This window comes from Ambystoma mexicanum, chromosome 11 (assembly GCF_040938575.1).
Source record: "Ambystoma mexicanum isolate Mex_15411 chromosome 11, UKY_AmexF1_1, whole genome shotgun sequence".
NCBI classification, from domain to species: domain Eukaryota; kingdom Metazoa; phylum Chordata; class Amphibia; order Caudata; family Ambystomatidae; genus Ambystoma; species Ambystoma mexicanum.
In genome coordinates, this window is record NC_090934.1 from 1,480,982,972 (window position 1) to 1,480,995,278 (window position 12,307).

Sequence of the window (12,307 nt, forward strand, 5' to 3'; positions counted from 1 at the left end):
GTGACATTCAGCACCCAACCCTAATTGGTAATTTAAAAGCAAGTTCATTATTTTGTATGTTCATATTATTTGATATGAAATCTCTTTTGGCAACAACTAAATAAAAAAACTCACATTATTAAAAAAAAATGCAAAATGCTTAAAGGAACTGCATTTCAAACCACCTTTGTGTACAGAAAATAAGGATCAAGAGTTTCAATACAAAAATACATTAAACTATTTTTATTTTGTTTCAACTCAAATAAGTGGCATACAATCAAGCTCAAACCAGTGTACAACTCCAAACCAACAGCAACATTTCACTCTGTATCCGTAAAACAAGCAGTTTGCCACAGCGTAACTATAACCGTGCCAAGCACACCTCAGAATACTGTCTAACTTTCTTTATATATTAAATAGTTACATTTTGATGTCCCCCTCTATGCAAAAATGGGATTTTTCAGAACATGCAAGGCATATTTCGGACATTTATTGAGAGTACACTCATAGATAATAATAAGTCCTGGTTCAGCGACGTGCTCCATCGTTGAAGCTCGTTACGCGGATGCTCAAGCAGAAGCTGTAGTTTATCATTGACTTGAAAGGAAGACCTAGTACACAGAGAAATTGGCACATACACATTTTTATGATTTCCAGCAGTTCCATTTTCCTGGTCCCCTCTTAGTGGTTCTTCTAAAGCATCCCAATCATGAACTCCATTTTACGGAATTTACGTTGTCACTCCACGTTCAAGAAAAAGCTGATGTAGGCTGTCTTCCATAGCTGCATTCGTCCCTTTTAGTGATTGCACCACTTTTGAGGCCCAAACAAAGTACTCCTGAACTCGCTGCTCAGTCCATCCTGTGGCAGAATAAACATATCAGTGATGACATAGGCGTACAGGCAAAAAACACGCTAAAGCACTTTCCAAACACAAAAATTAATGATCATAATCCCTCCTGAAGCAACGAGTATAGGTAGTTTAAAAGATTAAAGTCTGAAATGGCAAAGTTGAAAAATCAAAGTAAAAACATATTCTTTGGATTGCCATGCCTTTACATTTGAAAGTTTAATTTGGACATTGTTAATTACTTGGTGCATTCAATGTGTTAAAAAGCCCCCTGTCCAGTCCTCCTCCCAAGCTCTAGTCATGCTCCCCTCCCAGTAATTCTACACTTTTTCTGAAAATTAACAGCCCAGTTATCTCTCTGTTGCCATGCTCACTCGACTCCTTCCCCCACACTCAGCTCCATTATCCCTCTGTTGCTATGCTCACTCGACTCCTTCACGCACACTCAGCCGCTCACCCGACTCCTTCCCCCACTGTCAGGACTGCGACCTCCACTAGGTCCAAGTCACACCTTACTGCTGTTGATAACACAGGGTTTTCACATAACGGGAAAACACACACGTATAAATCCTGTTAACGCCCACGTTTGCAGTCCATACATAGAAACATACGATTTTATTCTCCTATGCAGTCTCCCTACTACGGATCCCAGAGAGCTATGCGTTTCTGCAGTAAAGGACGCTATGGCAAAAACTGGAAGTTGCCATGGAGATTGTAGCAACCTTGTCTTGATTCACTTTCAGAGTCCGGTATCAGTCACGTGATGTAACCCATGGCACTTAAGCACCTCCTCCCATTGCCTCTGTGCTTGTGAATTTGCGGAAGTGCGCTTGGATTGTCATTGCTGTGTCCCGCTATTTTGGATTACCTTGTCTATTGGATCTTCTGGCCTGTTTTCTGGATTCCCTTTCGTCTGCTCCTTGCTTGCTATGTTTGCCTTTGTCATTGCCTGTCTGTGATCCTGCTCGACCCGGAAATCACTATTTGATTATCTCTGTCTCGCCCACGGTCATTGTTCTGCCCTGCATCGTTGTCGACCTGTTTTGTCTCCTTTGGAGCCCGCACTGAGTGAGCTTGGAGCAGCATTCCCCACACAGACTAGAGACTTCCTGTGTGTGTTGGCGGTTTCCCTCCAGGCGTCCGTGTTCCGTTGGTTTAGGCGCCTGGGACTAGAGACTTTCTACCCGCTTAAGGCGTCCTCGTGCTGTCGGGGATAGGCTCCTTGAGGATTGCTCCATTCCTCTTGGTGCTTCGGCTGCTCCGGACGGCCTTTAAGGATTCTTTCCTGGTGAACTTCCTTCGAGCCTACGGTAAGACACTACACTCACATTGTTACATTACCCAATCAGTAATAGCTTCGTCCCCACACTTCCTACCAGAGTAATTATCAGGGTGTATGTATTACAGATACCAGAGGTTACCATTTGGAAGGGATGTAACTGCAGAAGCATTCGAATACCTCTTCAAGCAGTTTGGCGACATTCCCCAGTAGTCTGCTTCTTTTGATAGAGAGGTTAGTCCTGGTCAAGTAGACTGTTAACATATTTGCCACAAAGCGTCGGAGTAAACTGGTTCTTTCTTGTGTCCTAGGTAGACTGGTGATATCGCTGGGACCATTCTTTCAAGGAATACATCCTACTGTCTTGTTTTTATTTACAGACAGTGGGTTATATTGTTAGGAAGAATCTGTCGGCTACACTACGAGTGCAAGTAGGAGGCAGATTCTGACATATTCAGAAGCCTATACAAAATGGATACCAATGACACCTTGGCTCAGATTATGCAATTAGTCGCTGAATTGCGTAATTATATGGCGACGGCTCATGCTTCTAGGCAACGTCACATAGACGAGCTGCAGGGAGGATTACAGCCTACCGTGCCTCCCGCTATGTCTCTACATCAACAAGAATCGGGCCCCGTCTATATGACAGCCCAGTTCCCATTGGTGACTCCAGAGAGGTTTAATGGGGATCCCAAGACGTTTCGAATATTCCTGAATCAATGTCGCCTGCATTTTCTGTGCCAGCCTAACTCCTTCCCTGACTCAGACACAAAAGCGGTCTGTTATCTCATTTAGGAGGCACAGCTGCATCTTGGCCTAATCCTTTATTGGAGTCAGGGAGTCCTTTATTGTTCGACTGTGATGCCCTAATAGAAGCCATGGGTTGTGTCTTTCATACCAGGTACAAGACCCAGGCCACAGACTTGGAGCTATTGAGGTTGCAGCAAGGTGACTCAACCCAGCTATCTTACTAGGCTTAGTTTAACCAGCTGGTAGCCGAGACAGGTTGGCCTGATAAGAACCTTCTACAAGGGTTTGTCAGACTCTCTGAAAGACATCCTTGCAACTGTTTGTTTATTTATTTGTATAGCGCTCCAAACCCAGAGGTAGAAGGGCGCTTAAAGAAGACGGTTACATAGTGTGATATATACAATTTCAATATACAGCAATTTACAGAGTTCACAAACAAAGTTAAGCAGATGGAGGTCTACACACATCTGGGGGGGAGGGGGTACGTGCTACGCTTTGTTCAGGAGCCAACCGATAACATGTTTCCTGAAGACCTGGAAGGACTCAATAGTTTTAATGTTGAGTGGTAAGGTGTTCCAAAGTTGGGAGGCAAGTACTGTGAAACTGGCACCTTCAGCTCTTTTTAAGGAGAATCTAGGCACTGTCAAGCATAAAGTGTTGGAGGATCTAGTGGTTCTGGTGGTGGGTTTCATGGTAAATTTATTAGTGATATATGAGGGTGCTAGGTGGTTTAATGCCTTGTATGTGAGGCAAATGGTTTTCAGATCAATTTTTTGATGTTTGACCATTTGCACGATTTCCTAACAGTGGGGATGTGCTCTCGCCTGGGGATGTTAAGTGCTGCACGTAGTGCGTTGTTTTGAAGTACCTGTCATTTGTTAATTATAGATTGGTTAGCACCTAGGTACAGGCTATTGCAATAGTCCAGTTTGGACTGTATGAGGGCTCTGGCAAGAGTGAGGCAGCGATTGGGTGATAGGAAGGGTCTACTGGCCCTAATAAACTTGCCGGTGTAGGCGGAGGCTGAGGCAATCATGTTAGTTTGTTTGGTGAGGTTAGAATTGGCATCAAGGTAAAAGCCGAGAGTTTTTACGTTTTTAGCAATAGGGATGGTGTGACCATCGATAATGATGTTGTTGTAATTAGGATTAAGTTTAGACAGGTTGCTGGGAGAGCCGACAAGGAGGAGCTCCGTCTTCTCATCATTCAGGCAAAGGCCATGAGAGGCCATCCATCCCTGAATGATGGTGATTATTTCATTAATCCGGGTGACGTCGGCATGGTAGTTGCCTGTGGTGGTGAGGAGTATCTGGGTGTCATATGCATCATTCGTGTAGGTGACACCCAGACGGTCTAGTTGGTCAAATAGTGGCTTTGTAAATATGTTATACAAAGCGGGGGAGACAAAGGAGCCTTGTGGGACCCCGCATGTGATAGGGATGGGGTATGCTGCAGCTGTTGTAGAGAAAACGCGCATGGTTCTGTTCGCCAAAAGGGATTGTATCCATGTGACGGCACAGGAGGAGAAGTGAGCTGCGGTGGCTAGGTGACTGCAGAGGATTTTGTGATCGACCAGGTCGAAGGCCGCTGATAGATCTAAGAGGAGTAGGATAGCGGCGTTACCTTTGTCTTCGATTTCATCAATCTGACTTTTGAGGTCAACAAGGGCAGTTTCTGTTCCATGTTGAGGTCTGAAGCCAGATTGGCGTATTCCTAGCAGTTGGTTGGATTCCAGATATTCCTGAATTTGGAGATAGGCGACTCTGTCCAGGATTTTTAATAGGAAAGGGACTGTGGTGATGGGTCTGTAGTTGGTGGGTATGGCTGGGTCTAATGATTGTTTTTTTAAGAGTGGGAGAACCCATGAGTGTTTTAGGTTGCTGGGGACTGAGTTATTGATGAAAGATAGGTTGATAAGTTAAGTGATGAAGGGGAATAGATCTCTAGCTGCGTCTTTTATGAACTGGGCGGGACAGCTGTCCCCTTTGCAGTTCAAGGGTTTTAAGGAGGTGATGATTTTTTGAACTTCTGCCGTCGTTACTTTCTTGAACGTGAAGACCGGTTTGGTATCGATGGGCGTTGGTGAGCTGGAGTTGGTAAACTTGTTGTTGGAGAGTTGTTGACGTTGGTCCTCAATTTTAGTTTGGAGTCCTGTGATTTTGTTGTTAAGGGCGTTTTGGATGCTGGTGCACCAAGGTTTGTCTTTCAAGCAGGTGTCTGTAGGTGGATTGGGATTTTCTAGTTCTTTTAGAATTTTAAATAATTCTTTAGTGCACGCCCCTGCCTGATCAATCCTGACGTCGTATGCATCTTTTTTGGTGCAAATTATCTCACTTTTATATAAAGAAGATAGATTTGTGAGATTTGATTTATTTTCCGCAGAGGGATTGGTTTTCCATAGGAGTTGTGCCTTAGCTTTCTTTTTTCTGAGTAGCTTGAGTTCGAGTGTGTACCACGAGTTCAGATGTGTTCTTGGTTTATCTTTGCGCAGTTTCAGAGGGGCAATGGTATCCATCGCATTGGCCATGGAGTCATTGAAGGCGTCAATCACTAGGTTTAGATCAGCATTGGCTGGAAAGGTGTTGAGGGTGGGTAGGACCGGGGGTAGTAGGGCCTCAGCCGTAATGTTGCGTTTGTCTCTGGTAGGACAGGCTGGTGCCATGGGGCACTTTTTGGGTGCTAAATGATTAATGTTAACTTCAAGAGCGATGAGATAGTGATCCGTCCAAGCAAGAGGTTGGGGGTCCTTACAGATTGTGTTTTAATTATAAGTTGCTACCCAGTTGATAATTCTGCCTTTCTGGTGGGTGGGGAGGACATTAAGTTGTGCAAAGCCATGTTCTGTTAGGGCTTTGGCTAAGGGTGCAGCAGGGACGTCATTGGTGTCGTGATAACCAAGGTTAAAGTCTCTGAGGATAATAATTTGTGCTGATGGCTTGGAGTTTTCAGCAATGAGAGAGGTGATGTTTTCTTCAAAGACCCCGGGAGGGCCTGGGGGTCTATATATGAGGTGAAAGGTGATTGTGCTTGTAGGGGAGGTTTCAACTTGACTGAGTAGCTCGCAGGATTTGAGTGACACTGAGGAGACTGATCTGAAGTCTAAGGAAGATCTGGAGATGATCGCTACGCCTCCTCCCCTGGTGTTGGGTCTGTCAGCTCTGAGGGTATTGTATTTGTCGGGGATGGCTAGCGAGAAGTATGGTCCGGACGCTTCATGAAGCCAGGTGTCACAGGTTTCCCCTTTTCTCACCCGTTTTCTCTGTTTTGTGGAGTCCTTTGTCAGGGTTTTCTTCTGAACAGTTCGGGTCTTGTACAAGCCCGCTCGGCCGTCTTCGGATTCCAGGATTCGTTCAGCTTCTTCGTCCGGGATCTAGGAAACTCCAGGAAGCTTGGAATGGAGGCAGCACATGGAGGCGGTCTGCGCGGAACGCAGAAGAAACAGGATCAAGGAAGGTAGAAGGAAAGGAGAAGGAGGAAGGTCCGGGAACCAGGAAGCAACACAGTTCAAGAGAACGAACTACGGAGCACGTCAGGCCACAGCTATTGGTAGCGTTGAGACGCGCGGAACCGCAGGGGAGTGGCTAATTTATAGAACGTAAAGGTCGATAGACCGCGTTCCGTGTATACGGCCATGTTGGGTGTACTACAGCGAGTAACCCCCGATGTGCCAGGGACCAGGAAGACCAGAAAGGGCGTGATCGACGGATCATGACAGTATGCCCCCTTCTAAAACCCATTCCACCGGGTTTACCTGGATGAATTCGGTGGAACCTTCTGAGCAATCTGGGGGGAGTAAAAATTTGAGACAAGTTCCCAGGTAGGTTCGCTGGGTGGATAACCTTTCCATTCCACCAGGTATTGAAGTTTGCCTCATCTATATCGGGAATCACAAATACGAGAAACTTCATATTCCAGCTGGTCATTGACAAGCACAGGACTAGGTCTAAGAGTAGTCCGGGTAGTTTGGATGAAGGGCTTCAACAGGGATTTGTGAAAAACTGGATGTATCTTCTTCCAGGAATCCGGGAGTTGGGAGTCGAAAGGCCAAAGGATTGATGATCTCTTTTATAGAGAAGGGGCCATAATACCGGGGAGCCAACTTATTCGGTCTGAGATGTCGTGGTAGAAGTTTCGAGGATAGCCATACTTTATCCCCAATGGAGTATGAAGGCCCTGGTCTTCTCCTTGAATCTGCATAGTGTTTGGTTTGGACTCGCGCTCTTTCGAGATGTTCCTTGGCTTCTCTCTGCACATTTATGAGTGTTTCAATCCAGGAATCGACAGTAGGACAGGTGTAGGGTGTGGAAGAACAGAAGGTAAGACCAAAGGGTGAAATTCTTGGCTGCAGAAAAAAGGGCTGGTCTTAACAGCGGAATGGTTCGAATTATTGTAAGCGAATTCTGCTACTGGTACTAAAAGTGACCAATCATCCTGGACTTTGGTAGAGAAACAACAAAGATATTGTTCAAGGGTTTGATTTACTCGTTCTGTGACACCATTGGTTTGGGGATGATATCCAGAGGAGAGAGCTTGTTGAATCCCTAGTATCCTGCAGAGGTGTTTCCAGAATTGAGATATATAAGGGGGTCCTCTGTCCGATATGATCTTGGAAGGAAGCCCATGTAGTCGGAAGACGTGTTCCAGGAAAATACCAGCAAGTTCCGAGGAGGATGGTAATTTATACAGAGGGGTAAAGTGAGCCATATGAGTGAATAGATCAATGGCGACCATGATAGTGCTATAGCCTCTAGAAGGCGGCAATTCCACAATGAAGTCTGTAGCAATGATTTCCCAAGGTCTGGTTGGTGGTGTAGGCTGTAATAAGAGACCTGCTGGTTTCTGGTTATCATGTTTGTTCTGATTACAGACGGAGCAAGATTGAATATACAGTTGTACATCGGTCTTCATCTATGGGCCACCAAAATTGTCTTTGTATTAGACGGAGGGTGTTGGAAATACCACGATGACCTGAATGAAGAGTATCATGGCAGAGATTTATTATTCTTTGTTGTAATTTTTGAGTAGGAATGACCAGATTGGTATCTTTGAATAAGTATCCGTCCTTGACTCTCAAGTTCCATTGATTCCTTTCTGAAATTCCTTTCAAAAGCTCCGAGTTTGCATACAAATCTCTTCCAGGAGGTGGTTTGCTTGAGCTACGAATATGGTATGAGGAAACATCTTGGGATACGTCCGATCCTCCGGAGGTTCATAGTCTGGACGACGAGAAAGTGCATCAGCTATTACATTTTGGGTTCCAGGGACATGGTGAATCTGAAACTGATATTGGGCAAAAAAGAAGGCCCACCGAGCTTGGCGACTATTCCTACATTCCAGGGCTTGCAATACTTGTAGGTTTCGATGATCCATGCGTACATGGACCTGGAAATTTGGCTCCTAGAAGTAAATGACGCCATTCTGTGAAGGCTTGACGGATGGCTAGCAGCTCTTTCTCTAGAACGGAGTAATGGGTTGCACTAGGAGTTAATGTCCATGAAAGGTAGGCGATGGGATGTTCCAAGCTATCCTCGAATTGCTGTTTTAGGACAGCTCCAATGGTGTAATTGGAGGCGTCTGTCTCCACTATGAATGGTCGATTAACATCAGGCTGAGCAAGAATGGGAGCTTGTGTAAATTCAGACTTTAACTGTTGGAAGGCTTTCTCTTGGGCCATGGTCCAATGAAAGGGAACATCTTTTTTCAATAAGGCAATTATTGGTTGGACAATCTCGGAAAAGGAAGGTATGAATTGCCTATAGAAATTAGCCAAGCCCAGGAAGGATTGTATCTGTTTCACCGAGGTGGGGCTAGGCCAGGATAAAATAGCCTTGACCTTGGATTGATCCATACCGATACCATCGGGAGTAAGGACAAACCCTAGGTAGTGAACAGTAGAAGTATGGAAGATGCATTTCTTGGGCTTCGCCAGGAGTTTATTTTCGCGTAAGCGTTGTAACACTGCTTTCACATGTTCTTCGTGCTTGAGAGGGTCCTTTGAAAATATTAGAATATCGTCCGGATAGACAATCACAAAAAGGAACAGTATGTCCGAGAACACTCGATCCATGAAACGTTGGAACACCGCTGGGGCATTAGCAAGTCCAAAGGGCATGACTAAGTATTCAAAATGCCCAAAGGGTGTTCTAAAGGCTGTCTTCCACTCGTCACCTGCCCTGATACGAATCAAGTGATAGGGGCCCCTGAGATCCAGCTTGGTGAGCACAACTGCACCTCTTACTGCCTCCAGGATGTCCGAGATCAAGGGCAACGGATAGCGGTCCTTGAGAGTACACTGATTTAGACCTCGATAATCCAGACACGGTCTGAGTTCTTTAGTGTCTTTTTTAGGAACAAAGAACAGGGAGGCCCCTGATGGAGATTTAGATGGTCGTATGGTGCCATTTGCGAGATTTGGATCCAGGTAATCACGAAGGGCTTTCTTTTCAGGTTCTGATAGGATGAACATCCTTCCAAAAGGAATCATCACGGAAGGTTCTGTCTCAATAGCACAATCTTCAGGTCTGTGGGGAGGTAAGGCCTGACCAATGGCAGAGGAGAAAACATCGGAATATTCCTGGTAAGCCTCTGGGACCCGGATGATGTTTGAAACTGAGATTGTGTTCTGATGAGTTGTAGGAAATTCCTTAGATGGTGTAGGATCAAGGTCTGGATGTAAGCAGTGGGACATACAAAACTCAGAACCCAGGAACAAGGATCCCGCTGCCCAATTGATATAAGGGTTGTGTTTTTGAAGCCAGGGCATTCCCAAAACCATGGGGTAATGGCTGACTTGATGATGTCAAATCTTATCCTTTCTCGATGTTGATTTGTAGCAAGCTCGATCTCCTTTGTCTGCAGGGTTATAGGTCCAGAAGAAAAGGGTCTTCCATCAATTGCTTCCACAGGTTGCATGATAGTCCGGGATTCGTAAGGAATATGGAGTTTTAAGACTCATTCATGATCTATGAATACCCCTATAGCTCCACAGTCGACCAGTGCCAGGATGGGGGTATATTTCTTTCTTGGATGTTGTCAAGAAGGCATGTAAGATTACCAAAGAATTTTGTCCAGGAGAGTAGTTCAAGGATGTAATAGAGGTGGAGCAGACATCTCTCTCCCGAACCTGCACTCCGTTTAGGATCGGGAGCTGGCGTTTCCCGAGCGCCGTAGGGAGGCAATCGGACATTCTCTTACTAAATGTTTGTCGGATGCACAATACATACATAATCCAGTATGAATCCTTCGCATCCTCTCTTGTGGTGTAATGGGTCCACGGAAGGCCCCTAATTGCATAGGTTCAGGCTCATTGCTTGGAGAAGAAATGCCTTCTGAGCTCGAAGGGGTTCCAATGGGGTTTTTCTGGAGTGGTAACTTGGTTTTCTTTTTTCTGCCTTTCTCTCATGAATGCAAAAGTCAATCTGTAGAGCGAGATCCATTAGGGCTTGAAAGGAACCCGGGCGTGCCACTCTGGCTAGTTCGTCCTTGATCTCTTCGTTTAGCCCTCTTCGAAATAAAGTAAAACAAGCTTCAGAGGACCAATCCGCTTCCTTAGCCAGCTGTTTGAAGCGTGTGACATACGTGATCAAGTCCTGGGTACCCTGATGAGAGTCAAGTAAACGTTCCTGGGCACTGTAAACTTGTTCCGGGCGTTCGAACATGGTCTTGAGGGCCTCTATAAAGCCGTCGTAGTCATCCAGGAGAGCATCACCAGAGTTAACCAATGGGGTGGCCCAGGTCAAGGCATTCCCGGAAAGATGCGAGATAATAAAGCCCACTTTAGCCCTGGGCGTAGAAAAATAATAAGGCTTAAATGTAAAGTGGACCAAACAAGAATCTAGGAATCCACGAAGGCTCTTTGCAGAACCGTCGTACTTATCAACGACGCCGCCTAGAATTACACTCTCCTTCTTGGCGGAATCACGGGATGACACCAATTGTTTTAACGCGGCGTTTTCCGCCTTTGAGTTTTGTACTTCGGTCGTCAGCTCTTGCATGCCACGCATAAGATCCTGGACGGCCGCTTCCATGTCTGTATCGAGATCGGTCAGGTGGCGTCTCAGGTTTCCCCTTTTCTCACCTGTTTTCTCTGTTTTGCGGAGTCCTTTGTCAGGGTTTTCTTCTGAGCAGTTCGGGTCTTGTACAAGTCCGCTCAGCCGTCTTCGGATTCCAGGATCCGTTCAGCTTCTTCGTCCGGGATCTAGGAAACTCCAGGAAGCTTGGAATGGAGGCAGCACACGGAGGCGGTCTGCGCGGAACGCGGAAGAAACAGGATCAAGGAAGGTAGAAGGAAAGGAGAAGGAGGAAGGTCCGGGAACCAGGAAGCAACACAGTTCAAGAGAACGAACTACGGAGCACGTCAGGCCACAGCTATCGGTAGCGTTGAGACGCGCGGAACCGCAGGGGAGTGGCTAATTTATAGAACGTGCTGCATAGGACGTAAAGGTCGATAGACCGCGTTCCGTGTATACGGCCATGTTGGGTGTACTACAGCGAGTAACCCCCCGATGTGCCAGGGACCAGGAAGACTAGAAAGGGCGTGATCGATGGATCATGACACCAGGCTTCAGTTAAGGCTAGGAAGTCAAGATCAATAGTTAAAATGATGTCGGTGATTTCTGTAGGGTGGACAGCAAGGGATCTGACATTAAGTAAGGCTCCTTTTAGTGGCAGTAGTTTGGGCTTATTAGGTGTCTTGTGCTTCTTGTTGGTTTTGGCTGTAGGCCTGCTAGTTGTAATGGGGAGCCTAGTGTCTAGTCTATTGTTGCGGGCTGTGAGGTTAGGAGTGATAGTGGGGGTAGGTCCTGGGGGCTTGGGTCGAGCGGAGGGCTTGGTGTTCAGTTTGGTGTGGTTAGGCTTAGTAATGGGTGAGGCGCTGCCTGGAACACTAGGTCTAAAAGGTAGCTGAGGGTTTTGTCAGCATTAGCTGGGAGGCTAGTGTTTATGGGGGAGGTAGAAGGCGAGTGGTAAGTTGGTGGGAAGGGCGGCAGTGGTGGTAGGAAGGGCGTGGGGCAAGGGATAGGGTAGTGTCTTGGACATCCAAGTTTGGCTAGGCCGTCCTTGAAGGCTATGTAGTTATTACCGCTGCAAGGTACGTTGTCCAGCTTGACACAGAAGGGGAACATGATAAGAGAGAACCAGGTGAGCATGGTCTGGCTACAAGGTTACGCAGTGCAGGTGGCCTGATTTGTAGAGCTATTTGGATGAGCAACACAGGCTGGGGCTTGCAGATAGCTAATTTGACCTGGGTAGGAGGCAGGCTATGGGGCAACACCTAGGTTCAAGATAATAAACTTAAGCTAAAATGCAGTGGGGCAACATCTAGATTCAAAGTAATACATTTGGCTAGAATGCAGTGGGGCAGCACCTAGATTCAAATAATACATCTGACTAAAATGCAGTGGGGCAGCACCTAGATTCAAATAATACATTTGACTAAAATGCAGTGG

General features: G+C 46.1%; 1 protein-coding gene across 1 annotated transcript in view; it reads right to left on the reverse strand.

The window, feature by feature from the left end:
- Positions 1-207: 207 nt before the first annotated feature.
- The window catches only part of HDDC3 (HD domain containing 3), an 83,951-nt gene continuing 71,851 nt past the window's right edge, over positions 208-12,307 (reverse strand). The window contains exon 4 of the mRNA XM_069625207.1: positions 208-840. Within this exon, the coding sequence (XP_069481308.1) occupies positions 710-840 (131 nt within the window). The 3' untranslated portion in view covers positions 208-709. The remainder of the gene's footprint in view (positions 841-12,307) is intronic.